General features: G+C 42.8%; 1 protein-coding gene across 2 annotated transcripts; it reads right to left on the minus strand.

Moving 5' to 3' along the window:
- Window positions 1-1,376: 1,376 nt before the first annotated feature.
- LOC131699716 (WD and tetratricopeptide repeats protein 1-like) lies at window positions 1,377-14,917 on the minus strand. 2 transcript variants are annotated; one of them, XM_058997561.1, is made up of 16 exons: window positions 14,603-14,917; window positions 12,562-12,718; window positions 12,223-12,306; window positions 11,679-11,725; window positions 10,865-10,976; window positions 10,139-10,326; window positions 9,707-9,889; window positions 9,254-9,348; window positions 8,892-9,007; window positions 8,514-8,589; window positions 8,187-8,283; window positions 7,926-8,099; window positions 7,595-7,830; window positions 6,651-6,819; window positions 5,159-5,351; window positions 1,377-4,714 (listed from the first exon to the last, which is right to left on the minus strand). In XM_058997561.1, the coding sequence occupies exons 2-16, from the start codon at window positions 12,625-12,627 to the stop codon at window positions 4,517-4,519; spliced, it is 2,034 nt and encodes a 677-aa protein (XP_058853544.1). In that variant the 5' UTR covers window positions 12,628-12,718; window positions 14,603-14,917; the 3' UTR covers window positions 1,377-4,516. The 2 variants fall into 2 exon arrangements, with proteins under 2 accessions (XP_058853544.1, XP_058853543.1); XM_058997560.1 differs by having other exon boundaries at window positions 14,487-14,917.
- Between the last annotated feature and the right edge of the window lie 1,415 nt (window positions 14,918-16,332).

The following is a 16,332-nucleotide window of genomic DNA, read 5'->3' on the forward strand; positions in this document are numbered from 1 at the left end:
ACATGCTGGGCTGTTATGTAAACGACCCGCGGTTGCCATGACTGCAAATTAAACACAAATAAATACATAATAATCATATAAAATATATTGCCTATATTGTTCAGGTAGGATTAATTAATTTTGCTAGCGACCAGATTAGTAGTAATTATGTTAGATGAAACCAATGGTATAGAAGGAGATATGAAACAAACGCCATTTTGGCTCTATATAGAGTCAGCTGTCCGCAAAGAATTGAGTCGATGGGGCCAATATGGCGAACACAAGCGTGCAGCTTCATAAGGAGCTCCCTGTGAATTGTTTGAGTAGGAAGGTGTTTTGTCCAGTCTTGAGATTCTGGGTCAGTGTAGCATGTATGCTGCTGCTTATCACAATACCTGGCACACATCTGCTCCAAACCGCTCATTAGTCTTGCATGTTCTCAGTAGCCATCACCCCTGATGTAATATTTGGGTAGCAACTCAAAGTAACCAACTGCTAAACAATAAACGAAGGAGGGCCAGTGCCAGTAGAGAGCTCTACAGGCAGGTGCCTGAGGAGATGTGTCTAAAATGACATTTCAATACTCCATCACGGAAAACAGGGACAATTAAACCACTGGGGCCAACATTTCTATTCAAGTGGTCGGAACAGTGCAAAACATTTTAAGTTCCTAATTGATGGACAATTGTTTCAGAAGAGATCCCTCAAGCCTGATCAAATGAAGTGGGGCAGCATATTAGTGTGGCACTGTAGCTCACAGGTGTAGCTTTGCTCACGTTGAGGACTGCGCAACACCAATATGCTTCCCCACTTCGGAAAGTTATTTCAGATGCATTTGTTGCTGGAATAGTTAGTAAACATTGCAAAATAAATTCTAAGCAGAACAAGAATAGAGAATTATACACAACACACATAATAGGGTAATAAATAGGGAAGAAGTGATATAGATGCAGCTTCTCTGTAATCTCTATAGACTGAATAAAGCTTGGGGGAAATAAACTTCATATTGCAATGTGTAAATCCAGATCAAAGGAAGGACAGCCCAAGAGATTAGTGCATTTTAAAGATTAATTTTCATTTTTACCAATACACTTACTGCTTAGCAAAATGTACTCATGCATCGAAAAAGAAACATAAAATGTGAGGATTAAAATGAAAAGACATTAAGCACAATTTGCATACAAATTATAAGAAAATAATTGCATTAAAAATGATAAACCTGCTATTTTTGCATGTCTCTGGCTGTCCGAACACAATTTATAGTTAATTAACTGGAATAATTTCTATGGAAATGAATAATACCAGTCTACTGTCAATCTGGTGCCCTCTAGTGGTCGAAATTCACAGCGCAAGCTGTATGTTCCAGCTACGCACAGCCAAGAACTCACAAAGAGGAATCATCTTCAGTGTTTTTAATCAGCGTTTACAGGAAAACAATAAAGAACCCCAGAACAAAAAGAGCAAACTTCAAAGAAAACCTTTATTACAAATGACCTTAAATAAAAATCATACAGACTTTTACTGTTACCATATCCATATCTTCAATGAAAACGTAGTGTCAGCTGTGCATTTCATAGCACATCTTTATACTTCAGCCTTATTTAAATATCAGGGCTTCTTTTTAAACCTATATATTTTTTATTACAATGGACAACAATGCTAAATTATATAAACAAATTCTGTAATGCCAGTTAACTATCTCCATAAAGCAGTTAGCTAGCTTGCTTGCCTTTTCAGACTAAGCTGATATTTACCAGCAGTCTCCTTATTTATTAATAACAAACACACAAATTGCTATTTTGCCAGTTAATTAAGTTGCTTGTTTAAGGATTAGTTTCACACCAGTACCTGAATTCTCTGTCACTATCAGATACTAAAAGACTAAATAGCTTCATATTTCTTATTTTATTCTGTCTCCTATCTTTTTATGAGACTTGCAATTATTCTGCGTGCTACTAATTGCAATTACTCGCAAAGTACTGTATTTCTTTCTATAGTTCAGGAGCTGCATTTCTGGTCTAGCCAAGCTGTTCTTATAAAAGTAGGAAACAGCGCCATCTAATGATCTGTCAATCTGCAAAGTTTCCTTTTATTTATCTGGCAATACACTGTGGTGCACTAGGTGGTGCTGGTGCTTACATAAAGACACCTTGGCTGATCTAGCCTGCATTAAAATGTATATGGCAGGCAACGGTAACTGAAGTTACCATTAAAGAAAACTAAATGAGTACTTCCAACAGGAACCTTTCAGAACGACTGCAAACATTATAAAAATGAAATGAGGCAGTAAATAAAATAATTTGTAGCTACTTGCTTTTTAGGTATGCTGTGTCACCTGCAATTCAATGCGGTGTCAAAGCCCTCCTGTCTTATGAAATGCATGGAAAAAGTACTGAGAGAAGTTCACATGAACCAACACCTAGATCATTACTATGAAGTGTAAACGCTGCTGCAGTTACATGCCTCGCCAAGCTTACTCCATGACCGGTCACAGACCCCTCTATACAGGATCTACCATCTCTGTATTCAAAGGTTATGGTTCATTTTAAACAGGGTTAACTGTGCTTAAAGACTGTAGCCCCTCTCTTAGGTGAGAATAAACCACCATTAGAGGAAGGTTTCATGAATACCTTCTTTAAATGAATGCAAGGAGGCTTGCGGTACATTGGAGGAAAAGCATTGCATACCTGGGCCACAGTGTCTCCCTTTAATAATAAACTACAGTTACATCCTTGTGCACACCACATTTTAAACACCAGACTGTCCATTAGTTTCATATTTCTATAGTGTGCAGAGATAGCTGGAAAAAAAAAATACAACAGTTAGCTTGTCACAAAACCTTAACATACGAAATATCCGCCAAATGCATTTTTATTATAAAGGGGTTCTAGCCAATGAAAGAACTCTAATGTAGCGGCCGAGCATTTCCATTCGCTGTGCTGGTGCAGCGTTGAAAGAAGGAGTCATGTATTTGCAATGGGATGCACAGCTTTCTATAACCTGGTATTGCACCACATGTTCCAGTGTTGTGTTATTTAGGAATCAAAGCCATGACAAGGCTAGCCTCTTATACAGGGCACCTTGTCACACACAAGCATGTAGCACTTTAGCAGGAACTGTGCCTAATTCACAAAGCTTTTACTCAGGGGCTCATTGAATCAACCATAACTCTGAACCAATCAACAGTCCTACATTAAAGACAATAAAAGAAACGTCATACATTCAATGAGAAACGTTGTGACTGGTCTTTTTCAATGTCTTCAAATTGACGAAGTCTTTTTCAAATTTTGATTTTGAAAAGTCCGTCATTGAATGTGTTGCGTTTCTTTTGGTAGTTCTAAAAAGGGCAGAATTAAAGAATTGTATGAATTAAATACAGTTTGACATTCACAAAACTGTTCCGAGGCTAGCTTCACTAAAATAATGATTGAATATGAAACTTAAGTAATAAAAACGGAACATTCTTTAAATAAGAAAGCGAATAGGGCCCATAACACAGACGCAGGATTTACAATCAATATAACTGACATAGCAGTAATTAGGAAGTACTTTCTGAGTTATGCTACAATAATTACTAACTTAACTGCAGTATAAAATGAACTACAGTGTAACCACCACAGCACAGCCTTCATTATAGCAAGCCGCACTGCCCTGAAGCGTTACCTTATATATTTAATGATTTATTTTAAAGATACTTCAAATCACCCTTTTTGGAATTATTAACCCCCTCCACTGCAGCTTGAGTCGAACTCCAAAAAACAGAACACAATAAAACAACATGGGAATAACTCTACAAGCCTTAACTCTGTGCACAGTAACTCTAGTCTGAGGGCTGGAATCTCTCAATCTGCTCTCAGCATTTGAGAGGGTTTGTGAGGGAATGTACTGCAGAAGGTGTGCTTATAAGACGAATCTGCACGCAGGTCTTGCACAATTAAGATTGTTCGGCGCGTTTCGAATTAGGACTTTCCTTAGCTCCGACTTTTACAAAAGATTCAGTTTCCAATGTGTAATCCTTCTCACTCGGAATGGAGTTGTGTGTGAGTGTGTGTATTCAAGCAGGTGTCTATGTGAACGTTTGTTGTTTTAAAGTCCTCAACCTTGACCTTTAACTGTCATCCCCCCTTTGCAAACTTCCACTACTTTTCCGTAAATAAGTGCAGAACTCAGAACCCCACCAAAAATACAGCAAAACGAATGAACAACAAGTATGAAGCAGACATGGCTAAGAAGTTTCTGTGATCACCAGCCCAGGCAAGCAATTCAGAAATTCACAGGACTTCCAGGCAGAGCCCAGTCTTACTAAAGGTGCAAAGTCACCCCCTCCTGCAACATGGAAGGTTACAAAAGAAACTCAAGCAGGAGCTGAACAACCAACCGAGCGAACAGCAGTAAACCATAAAAAAAGAGCTAGATCCATGTGTGCCCCTGTCTGCAAGGTACACAGGGTTGATGTCCTTGAACCAAGCTAGCAGAGGACTGTGCACGCCATCCTTTCTCCACATGTGTGCATAGTGTAGAACAGACACAGTCTTCTTTAGCTGGGCCGGCACTGGACCTGCCCTTCAGAGCCCTCGTCTTCATCGGAGCCATCCGGACCCCCGTTGCTCAGTCCTGTGATGTGGTAGCCCATGTTGAGCAGCATCACCTCCAGGGGGTCCGCGTTCATCCTCCGCTGGTTGGCCTGAGCGGCCCCCTCCATATCCTCCACCACGCGGCCGTTCAAGTCTTCGCTCTGAGGAGAGATGTGCAAACGATTAGTCTGCGCACTGAGCGCTTGTGTTGAGGTCAAACCAGCACTTAGACTTTGTTAAAACGCAGCATCATATCAGAGAAAAGTGCAGCGTTAACGTTTCGATGGAAGAATTTCCGGCTGCGTGTGTGGTCAGGTTTCAGAAACATCGCTGTCAGATCCCACATAGGTACGTAATGAAATGGCATTGCATTTTAAAATCTGTATAACTGAATACTGCTGTCCATTGCATCCTGTAAAACGTAATAAATTATGCAAAAAAGAGACACTAAATTAAACTAAATTACTATAATGAAAACTAGAAGTCGTTTAATATCTTCAATGTTATCGTTATGGACGCTTTGTTCATTAAGGGTTAGGACTTATGCTTTCTAGTAGATTGCTGTGAAAATTGTCCTAAAACCAAAAAAATAAATCAATCAGTACCTCGGGCCTGGGGTTCCAGAGCCGAACCACAGGGTCGATTCCGCTGGTGGCCAGGAAGCAGTAGCTCGGGTGGGGCTGCAGGCAGTTCACGATGGACTCATCGCCCTGGAGGATTCGAACCAGGTTGCTTGTCTCTTTCTCCCAGATAAAGAAGGAGCCGTCGTCCGAGCCACTCACAATGTACTGTCCCTTGCTGGAAAGAGAATAAAAACACATCTATAGGACTGGACAATAAAGAGAGCGGTCAGAATACATCTCAAATCCTGTTTGAACATGGATTAGAATAAAAGGAGGAATTGATATCTACTGTGAAGAAGCAAGCCAACCATAAAACTAATGTACACCAAGTATAGTTTGCACAGCAGTAACTAGGCCATCTACAGAAAGGAAGTCAGACCTTAGGAGCCAGAGCTACAGACTAGATCAACAGGACGCTCCCAGGGACCAGACAGTGGCTGCTTGTTCAATCACACACACGCAACGGGAACAGTATCAACTGGCCCTGGTACTCTCCCGCCTAGACTACTGCAACTCCCTCCTGGCTGGCCTCCCTGCGTCCGCCACCCGTCCGCTCCAGCTCATCCAGAACTCTGCTGCTCGCCTGGTGTTCTCTCTACCTCGCTTCGCCCACGCTACTCCACTACTCCGCTCGCTCCACTGGCTCCCGATCACCGCTCGCATCCAGTTCAAGACTCTTGTACTAGCCTACAGATGCCTTGATCAGACTGCACCCAGCTACCTCCAGACCCTCATCTCTCCCTACACCCCCACTCGACCTCTCCGCTCCGCCTGCACTAGAAGACTGGCTCTACCTCCGCTACGCTCCCCTGCCTCCCGAGCCCCCTCCTTCTCCACCCTTGCTCCGCAGTGGTGGAACGACCTTCCTACAGATGTCAGGACTGCCCAGTCCCTGACCACATTCCGGCGCCTCCTTAAGACTCACCTCTTCAAACAGCACCTGTAGAACTCCTCTGTTGTATCCTGGGACACTATCACCCTTCATTTAAATATGCTTTATTTTGCTCTTATCTGCCCCCTATTTTACTGCATTTAATCCTGTACCTCAGAATATTGTAATCTGCCAAGTGTTTAATCTGTAGTATTTTGTACTTAATCATATCCTGATGTAACTATCACTACTTAATCATATCCTGATGTAACTTTCACTATTATCTGCTGTATTATTGAATTGTGGTTTGTCACACTTGAGAATTATTGTATTTCTTGTTCTTATTGTATGACTTATATTGTAACACTTGAATGTATTTGTATTTGCTTGCGATTGTAAGTCGCCCTGGATAAGGGCGTCTGCTAAGAAATAAATAATAATAAATAATAATAATAATCAACAGCTTCCATCCAAGAAGGTCTTTCAGCACGTGTCGTCACAGTTGGACAAGCAGTTCTCTAGAGGTCACTCTGAAGTGTGCTGTGCGCAGGTACGCCCGGCTGGGGGATGGGTCAATGTGAAAGAGATCCACAGTGCTCATACCTGCCGAAGAAGTTGGCCTCTTTGATATCGGTGGTGGTGTTGCAGTGCCCGCAGTATCTGTGCTTGTAGTCGTAGCTCCTCTCTCTCAGCACCGCCTCGTCTTCCGATATCGAATCCTTCCGGCCGATCGTGCGGAAGCGGATCGCACCGCCGCTCTTCTTGTCTTCAGCTGAGCAAGAAAAAGATAAAGACACGCATCACCGCCCTGGCTGTACACCGTGAGCTACCCTCACCACACTGCATGAACTCGGGACTTACGTAGGTACTTAAAGACTCTCAGGGCTGGTACTCTCTATAACACACGATACAGAATGTCCTAACCAAGTTCCATCGCAATTAGATAAGCAGTTCTCAAGATGTAAAACTAGGTGGCAGTGTGGCACATGAGCACCTACTCATCCCTAGCAGAGAGATACTAAATGCGTGAATGCTACTGGCTCATTGAGTATCCCAGTAATGCTGTATTTAAAGCAGAAATGGTGCAAGGTTTATCTGTGTTTTTTTGCTTTAGCCATAAATCGGATACAGGGATGGAAATAAAACTCTCTTTGCATAGCAGTTGGATCCACTCCAGGCTTCACTATGAGTTTAATAAGACACACTTGAGCTTGCTACCTATACACTGTGGCTAAACAAGTTTGTAATACAACCTGGAATAGGTCTAAGAGTCTTATTTCCATCCGTGCAAACGCACCTGTGGTTTGGAAAAATGTCACGTTTCTTGCAAATAATGAAGAAAGTCAAACGTGTGTGCAAGTCTTTTGTTTCTGTTGAGCGGATCTGACACTGCTGTGGGCGATTCACCCTTAACTTCAAAACATAACCCTAAACTCTGAAGGCTCAAAGAAAACGTTTGGTGTGTTCGAAAGACTGCAGTAGAATTTTACATCGGCCCGTCTTTGTGCACCTATGCCGATAATGAATAAACCCAGAGGGTGTCTCACAGCTGCTGGTCTTGGAGAAGAGCGCTGCTTTGATGTCCTTATCCAGCGCGTCACAGGCGCTGCTGTGAGCCTGCTCCGGGAACTTGCCCTTGAAGTCATCCAGGCACTCCAGAGCCTCTGACACGTACTTGAGCTCAAAGAGGCAGCGCGCCAGCCGGAAGTGCGCCTTCAGGTGGGCGGGGTTCAAGAGGATGGCCTTCAGACAGTCGCGCAGGGCGTCATAGTGATCCCCATCCCTGGAACACAGACAGCGAACACAGCCGTTACCCTGCAGCTCAACGCCCATTCAAACAGCACCCTGAACCCCTGGGAACTGGCAGGGATAGCTCACCATTTGCGCTTCATGTAGGCAGCAGCCCGGTTCCCATACAGCATGGCGTTCTTGGAGATCTCCTGGATTCCCCGGCTGTACAGCTGGATGGCCTGAGTCCACTGCTGCCGAGCAAACGCGTCATTCGCCTGCTGCTTGATCTTCTCCAGGTGGGGCGGCAGCTCCCCCTGCACGCTGCAGTCAAGAGAAAGGGACACAGATGTTTTTTTGATTTCCTTTCAGAATAAATTGATTTGAAGTTCTGTACAAAGACAATGGTACCTGTTACTGCGTTTACCCTCCACCAATCTGAATTTGCTGCTTTGTAGATGAATCCCATTCGAAACACCGTTAGTTGATGTTTTACCATTTTGGACTTCTGTAAGAAAGAAACGTTTAAATAAACAGACGTTGGGATTTTTATGGACAAAAACAAAGCATCCCCGTGGGCAAAGGGAATGGCAGCTCTGACAGAAAGATCCTAATATGATATTTCTCCCTTGAAAACACAAAGATTTGAAAGACGCATTGTTTAATGCATATATTCCAGAAGGTTGCCAAGTCGTTTATTTTATTCAGAATAAAAAGTTGCGCTCTCCTCGTACTTGCCTCCAGAAGTATGACACTTTTTTGGTAACAGAAACGTGTACGGCCTCTGTTTAAACGTCAGGTCAAACAAATAGACCTAGAAAACAGAATACAGGTTTACAAACTGCTTCAATATAACTGGATGCCTGGCGTTGGCACTATAGGCATTTTCTGATGTCAAATAGTGAGGTAAAGACTGTAGAACAGGTTGACTAGTCGCCACTTTAAACAAATATGAACACACGATGTAAGTTATAATGCTGTAGCTCTGTTTGTGAACGTACTGCTTCGTAACACATTGCTGATTGAGCACTACATTCTACAACTGCTTTGTTTTAAGAGATCAAGTGAAGTGATCACTGCTGAGCTCCTGTGAGCAGACAGAGGGCTCGATCCTACCTGCTCCCCTCCCATATTAACCAGGAGCTCTGTCCCATCAGGGCTGAACGTCACGTACGTGGCGACTAAAACCCTCAGCCGGTTATTGTAGTCGTGCAGTTTGACAGGAAGATGACCTGCAATGGGGAAAGAAACCTCTGTGTTACATCGGGCCTGGGGTCCTTTGCTTGTAGCCACCTTTAGATCTCCATTAGGCCCACTCGCTTCACTGTCGTGTCTTACTGGCACCTAACTGAGCAGCATGGGTTGTTTCATTCATTTCTGCTGGGGTGACGTTGCTTTCAAAACCCGCCAGGCGAGTGCCGTGTGATATAAAAGTAGCGAGACTCTGAAAAGCTCAAACGGTTCCTCATCTGGCATACCTGCCACATAGTACTGCACGGCTCCGTCAGGGATCGGTTTCTCACGGTCGCAGAATGTGTGGACGCCAGCCGACGTACCTGGACTCAATGATTTCCTATAAAACAATTCCAAATACATTGACACCATGACAGAGACCCAACCTTAGATGATAAATGGTTCAGGTGTAAAGGCAACTGCAAAAGGAAACTTGATCCACAGTAGCTGAGCACTAGATGGCGCTGGCTCTTAAGGACACTTCTACAGTTATGTCTATGACAGGCAAGCAGAACTGCAGAGGAGCTCCTGAACTCTGGTCAAAGTGCATTAACATAAACGTATGGACTTTATACAGGGGCTCTTCAGACGATCTATTCACAATTGCATAAAATAGTATTTAATCAAGTGTAGGGTTTAATCTTAGTAAGGTACTTAGGAGTGTGCGGACCCTCCTGTTTCTCCCGTCCCGCGTGTACCTGTGATTGTGAATCATGCGGATGTCGTACAGCCGTACGAAGGGTCCGTTGGCCCCCACGGCCAGGTAGTTGTTATCTTGGGGGTTGACGGCCAGGCACTTGGCTTCCACCAGCTGGCCACAGTACTCTGTGAGGTCAATCAGCACCTCCGAGCGCTTGCTGCTCTCTCTGAGGTCATACTGCCTGCAGAATCAGCAAGGAGGAAAGGACGCTGTTACAGTACAAGTGGAACTGGATAAACAAGTTGAAGGGGTAGGAGAGATTTCTCCAGGAGAAATAACCAGGACTGCCTGAAGGGGAGGCTAGCAGAACCTAGATCAGTTCGCTACGATAGGTGTTTCTTTCAAAACTGGACATTTAGGACCCAATGGAAGTGCACGACTGGCAAGACATTATTTGGTTAGCTAGAACCGATATGAGGCTGAACTTCACCTGATGATTCCGTCTTCTGCTGCACTCCAGAAGGTGTTTGGCCACATGGGCGCAGTGGCGATTCTCTTCACCCGATTGGTGTGATCAGCAAACATGTGAATGGTCTCCTTCACTGTGAGATCGTGGACGTGCACCTTGGAGTCTGCTGCTCCGGTGATAAGGATACGATCTCCTGAGTGAGGTAGGAACTGGTTTGAGGAGGAGGAAGCATTAACCAGTTAGAGAGCCAGTTGAAATTGTTTTTAATTTGTGCTAATTTCACAGTATCTCTGCAATCCCTTTCTAGGTTTCAGTTGTATGCAGAAGACTTTTTAAAACTCTGTGACCTCAATCAAGTACAGCCAGAGTCGAACCATCAACCTGCCCCCTGCAGCACTGCCGTTGATGCAAGACCTACTGCATTTGTTCTTTGCAATATTTCTTACTATTTCTGACAGCTTAATGGGTACACTGCTATACCGGCTGTACTCAGAGACAGCACCCAGAGAGTTATACTGTGGACAGAGAGGTGCTTCCAACATCTGTGTTTACATCTGAACAATTACACCCAATCAAAGTGGCTTTTTAAATGGCAGCTAATTGAGAAATGCAATGTGCACAATGCTATAATCATTTTACTGTTTGCCTTTCACCTTTGAGTGCTTTCCTTCTAGTATATTCTACAGCAATCAAGCTTTTCTGTGCTCACGAGTTAGAATCTCACGGCTGTGTATGAACCCGGGTTACCTTTACTGAGAATATGTTTGCGGAATGGCCTGTGTGCATAGTTATCAGTTTCTTGTGGTGAAAGGGATCCCAAACGATAGCATGCTGGTCATCGGAGCCAGACGCCAGTAAGCTGAAACACAGAACAGGCAAAAACTCAGTTACAATGTAGCAGAATCCTATACATACTGTACTGTCTGTTAGTAACAGACACAGCTGTAAATACAAAATCAGAGTGAGCTCTTGGGCCATACTTTTTTAAAAAATAATCGTTCGGTGGTAATTATACAATACTCTGCTGCACACTGTGATTTTAAAGGTTACATTTGCCTGAGAGGATCATATAATACAACTATGTAACCAATGAGATCCAACAGCAGTCAAGCTAGATACCACCAGTGTTTAAAGGGTTAAACAGAAATATACCACAAAAGAGCTTGCATGCTATTTGAATGCTTTTACACTATTACAGAGGTGGGAATAAGACTCCCGTTGTATAGCAGTCTGATCCACTCCTGGTTTAATAAGCCGCACCTGAGCTTGTTACCTATACTCTGTGGCTAATCAAGCTTCTAATAAAACCTGGAATGAGTGAATCTGCTATGCAATAGCAGTTTTATTTCAATCCCTATGTTAGATCAATTGACTAGACCCCAACATCTCAAAACTCCATTGTTATCACCATTGCATCACTGCAGCCAAAACAGATGCACATGGACATAAACATGCCAATTCTGTACAAACAGTTAGACAGATCAACGGCGAGGATAAACCAGCACCCATCCACATTCACTCTCGGGGAACGCATGCAAGCTCCTGGTAGACAGGTACTTACTCTCCCTTCTCATTCCACTCCAGGCAGTTCACACAGCCAGTGTGACCCTGTGGCAGAGAAAAAAACAAAAGATTACAGACACTGCGCACAGTAAGGGGTTTTCCTTCATATTTACAGTTGAGTTTATAAATGACTTATGGTTTTGGTCCTGCTGATATTCCTTGATGTTTTGTGGTCGGTCTACTAAATAACTGAGGATCCCTGCCTCCTCCATACTAGACCAAGCCTAATATTTATGTAGGGCTGCAATTCTATTTTGTTTTGAAGTTTTCTGATAACACATGACTTACCTTCTACATTACCTACAGTACAAAGATCATGTTAAAAGGTAAGCTGAATGACATTTTGTGGCCCTCTAGCAGCCCCTAGTGGATTGTTCATCATAGTGCAGTATTAATACAGGGTTAATCATAATTACACAACTGTTTTTGAATGTTTAACCTCATCTCATCTCAGTGACAGGGGACAGAATTCAGAATGACAGTGTATCATCCAACACTGCCATAGAGAGGTCTACTAATTACAGCCTCAAGGTTTACTGTACCTGCAGCTCTGCTTCCAGTCCTAAGCGCTTGATGAAAGGGTCTGTCACATGGTAGTGTCTCTGGAACCTCAGCATGCCTTTCTCCTGAGAATACAAGCAAAGCAAAGCATTCAAAAACCTCCATGTGTCATACCTATGAACTACTGTATCCATGAGCTACATCCACAGAACAGACTAGAACCGCAATAAACATGTGTGCAGTGATACAGCCACCAACAGCTTAACCAATCAGAAGCAAGTACTGGGAAAAATGAGGTCACCCTGAGCTACATTCCAATACATTTTCCAAAGGAATGCAACAGGCAGAGAGGTTTGGGAGTTCTCTGAAGCAGCTCTTACCTTGATCTGCCTGTGCAGAATATCACTGGTGATGTTAACCGCAGCCATGGCCTCACAGCAAATCATAAGGTAAGCACTGGATTAGGAGTCCCAGCGCACCGGGATGACCCTCGACTCTTTACATGTAAGCTTCCCCGCAGGAAAGACATTGAACAAGCTGGGGAGAAAAACACATGCGGGAGACCAACGTTACTCTAGATAATGCAAAGCTGGCTCTTATCTCGGACGACCTTACCTAGGCAGACCAACACTTATGCTAATCTGATTCTCACGGTCAGTGAAACCAGCCCTCTTTAAAGTTTAAATGGGGTTAAAATGTTTGTGGCTATTACCCTTAATATAATAGTCACCCTGGAATGGATAAAACTGCTATGCAATAGGAGTCTTATTCCCATCCCTGGGATATGTGGTAAACATAAGTAGGTCATGCCTGTTCTCCTTCGCCAGGCACAACACAGACACTATGATGATGTCATCTGTGTACGGAACCAGCTGGAGATTCCAGAACACAGGATTCTGTGGAGTCATGACCTGGGCATGATCCAAGCCAACTGACTCCATGCCAAGACAGACAGTCCCAAGCCTCACTGAAGCAGTAGGTGGCATTGGAAGACAGTGCTGTCGTGTGTTGAAACACTTTTAGACAGTGTTAACTGTGACTTTTCTTGATTTAAAACACAAAAACATCAGGGTAGAAATAAGACTCCTATTGCATAGCAGGTTCACCCCATTCCAGGTATTAATAGGAGCCACAGTGTACAGGCAACAAGCTCAGGTGTGTTTTATTAAGCTCACAGTAAAACCAGGAATGGATCAAACTGCTATGCAATAACAGCCTTCCATCCAGGGGGTAGAAGTTAGTCCCTAGATGGGTTCCTCCCCTCTGATGTGGCTGAGTGCTCTCTATACTCTCTTAATGCTGTATGTGCTTGACTGCGACCCCAGTACCAAGCACTTTACATGTGACTGGTGAGGAAGAAGGGCCATTCACCTTGAAAAAGAGCAACTGTAACCAAACTGCTTCTATGTATTATATTATGAGGCAGCAACCCCATTGCTTTATATGGGGGGAAATGGCATCGGCATACGAGCTTGTGGCGCATTTGCGTCTTCCTTATGTCCCTATATAAAAGACTAGAAGAGAGTTTGTTTGCATCACTCCCAGTTGGAGAACAGCTCCTAATCAGTACAGAGAAGTAACAATAGGAGGATGTTTGGGGTTCAGAAAAGCTTCCAAAAATGTTTCACTTTTTCGCATCGGCTAGTTAGTCTTCTGGTTCTAGTTATAAAAGGAACAGGTGTGTTTCTCAATCAAAAGTTAACAAATGGAACTTTTGAAATATGCCCCGCAGTCGTTTAATCCTTGACTTTTTTGTTTGGATGATGAAATAATGCATACTTAATTATGAGGAGTTTTGTCTACAACTGGGATTAGACAGAAAATGTGTACAGAAAACACATTAACTTAGAAATCACATCAATGTCTTTAAATCTCATTTACTGGTGTTGATTAAACAAATGTGGCACAACTGTGGAGGGGAAGGGGACAAAACCATCGTCACGAAAACCTGCCCCTCGTGTGATTCAGATGTCGTCTTATACACAGCGTACACGTACCCGTCCTTGTAGAACTGAAAAGCTAATTAATGTGTCATATATTTAACTTGATTGTTCATTTGGGTCGTCCATTAATGTCCAAGGCATGCTATACAACATTGCGGTCAGAATATTATTGCAATGGAACGCAGACACCGAATGAAACGCTCCAGTACAGTTTCGATGCAAACACGAAACCAAAAAAGTAAGACATAATTCAAACAGTTAGTCTTTCTATATTGGGAGTACGTCGCAGCTTGATTGATGCCAGCGTTACAGACATATCCAAATCAAAAGCGTACACATTCCATACAATGCATTGCACTTACCTGGCTGGCCTGTAATTTGTAACACAGGATCCAAATAGCGTACCACTTAATCGCAGACGCAGCAAACAAATCGACTCACAGAAAAACAATCCATTAAGGTAAAAAAGGATACTTGCTTTTAAACATTTAGCATATCTGCATTTTCAGAAATTCCACTTCAGTATCTGTTTCTACCCCAACTACCGTCCCGGACTGATCCCTCCTATAAACTCTTACGCATTGTTTTGCACCTAGCTTAACAAGCGGCAATGGCTCTCACGCAAGATCCGGGCGTAAGAACTTCTCTGAATTACAACGCAGGGTGCTGTCAAAACATCTTCGGGGCTCTATGTTTTGTCGCAAAAAAAAATGCTGGCGATCTCGGCCAATCGGCCGTCTTACTGATGGCGCTTTCCACCAATGAGATCGAAGAGGAGCTGAACGTGATCCGCGAGCAGCAACGTACAAGAGAGCGGAATTAAACATTTCCTTAGGCAGATGGGATATTGTGCAGTGCACGCTGGGAAATGTAGTTTTTCTTCCAAAACTTAAACAGCAATCAGTTTAAGGGACTGTTTTAGTATAACAAGTATATAACCTCGTAACCGATATTGACTATATCAGTTATATAACAAGTCAAATGTTAGCAGTGTATTAAAAAAAATAATTAGAACTATGCACTTGTCCGAGTCCCATTGCCAGCCATGCAGAAAGACAGGACACCTTGCACGGGTTGTGCACAGGAACAGAGAAATAAGCAGTGTAATTACAACAAATGATCACCAGGGGTCAGTGTAGTCACCCACTGCTGAAAGGGTATCAGTAGTTTCAGCATGCATTTAAAATGAGTTATGAATAATTTGTGGATTAATTTTAAAATTAGAATGGATTATTCAAATAAAAGGTATATTAACGAAATGTTCCAGTAAAATAGTATGTTCATGTACAATATATATATATGTATATGGGAGGACAGGCACTGTTTGTCTTGTACCAATTCTATACTTTGAATGAAGCTGGTTTTGGCGGATAACATGATCCGCACATCAAATAGATCACAATTACACTAAGCCTATTCACAAAACCTTAAAGAGTGTTTTAAAGAAAGTGTGGTTAAGAATTGTATCTATATTGGCACACAGCCATTTGTTCTACTTGATTGGTTTTTGAGAATGACTGTCATCATAATAATATTTCAGTAGCTCACATCGACTGGGTTTTTATTAAGGAAGCCAAGTGACAACTGTGAGGATATTGCAAAACTGCTTTGGATAAGATTGTGGTTTTCAGTTGTAAAATATTCCATGAATCAGCTTGAATATGAGTTTCCAACAGCCACTGCCAAGAAGCCATTGCACTATCGGGCTGGTAATTTAGTGTAACGCAGCACAATAGAGTACAGAACAATACAAACCAATACAAGAACCTGCAACGTCACGCTTGTGTAGTGCCTCGTCATCGCAATCTTCACAAGACGTTAAAGCTGCTGATACCTTTGGGCTTATTATGGATGCAAAATTAGTGGTTCTTATTGAGATTACTAAATAGAAACACAAACTTTGTGAAATGTCTATTATTGTCTATGGAAAATGGCCAAAGAACCCTGCGCTCTGGGTCTTTGGCCTACAAGTGACTGCCAAAAATGAAATACTAATGGAAGCTGTTTCACCTTTCATGTGTATTGCATCCCATGCAGTTCCTCTCGTGCAGTTTTACTAATTTTAAGGTAATAGTTCCCACTATTGGTGCAAAATGAAGGCAGATATCCTGTTCAGCTGATATGGTGTGCCATAGGGATGGACAGACACATGATCAGCTATAAAAGGGATCCCCATTTTTTAATGAGGCCCCGGAAAGAATATTTTTT

This window comes from Acipenser ruthenus, chromosome 23 (genome assembly GCF_902713425.1).
Source record: "Acipenser ruthenus chromosome 23, fAciRut3.2 maternal haplotype, whole genome shotgun sequence".
NCBI classification, from domain to species: Eukaryota; Metazoa; Chordata; class Actinopteri; order Acipenseriformes; family Acipenseridae; genus Acipenser; species Acipenser ruthenus.

Coding starts and splice junctions, on each gene's coding strand:
- LOC131699716 (XM_058997561.1), bottom strand. CDS start 12,627: ATGATTTGCTGTGAGGCCATGGCTGCGGTTAACATCACCAGTGATATT. Junction 11,726..12,222: donor GACTGGAAGCAGAGCTGCAG/GTACAGTAAACC, acceptor TCTCTGCCACAG/GGTCACACTGGCTGTGTGAA. Junction 9,349..9,706: donor CGCATGATTCACAATCACAG/GTACACGCGGGA, acceptor ATTGTTTTATAG/GAAATCATTGAGTCCAGGTA.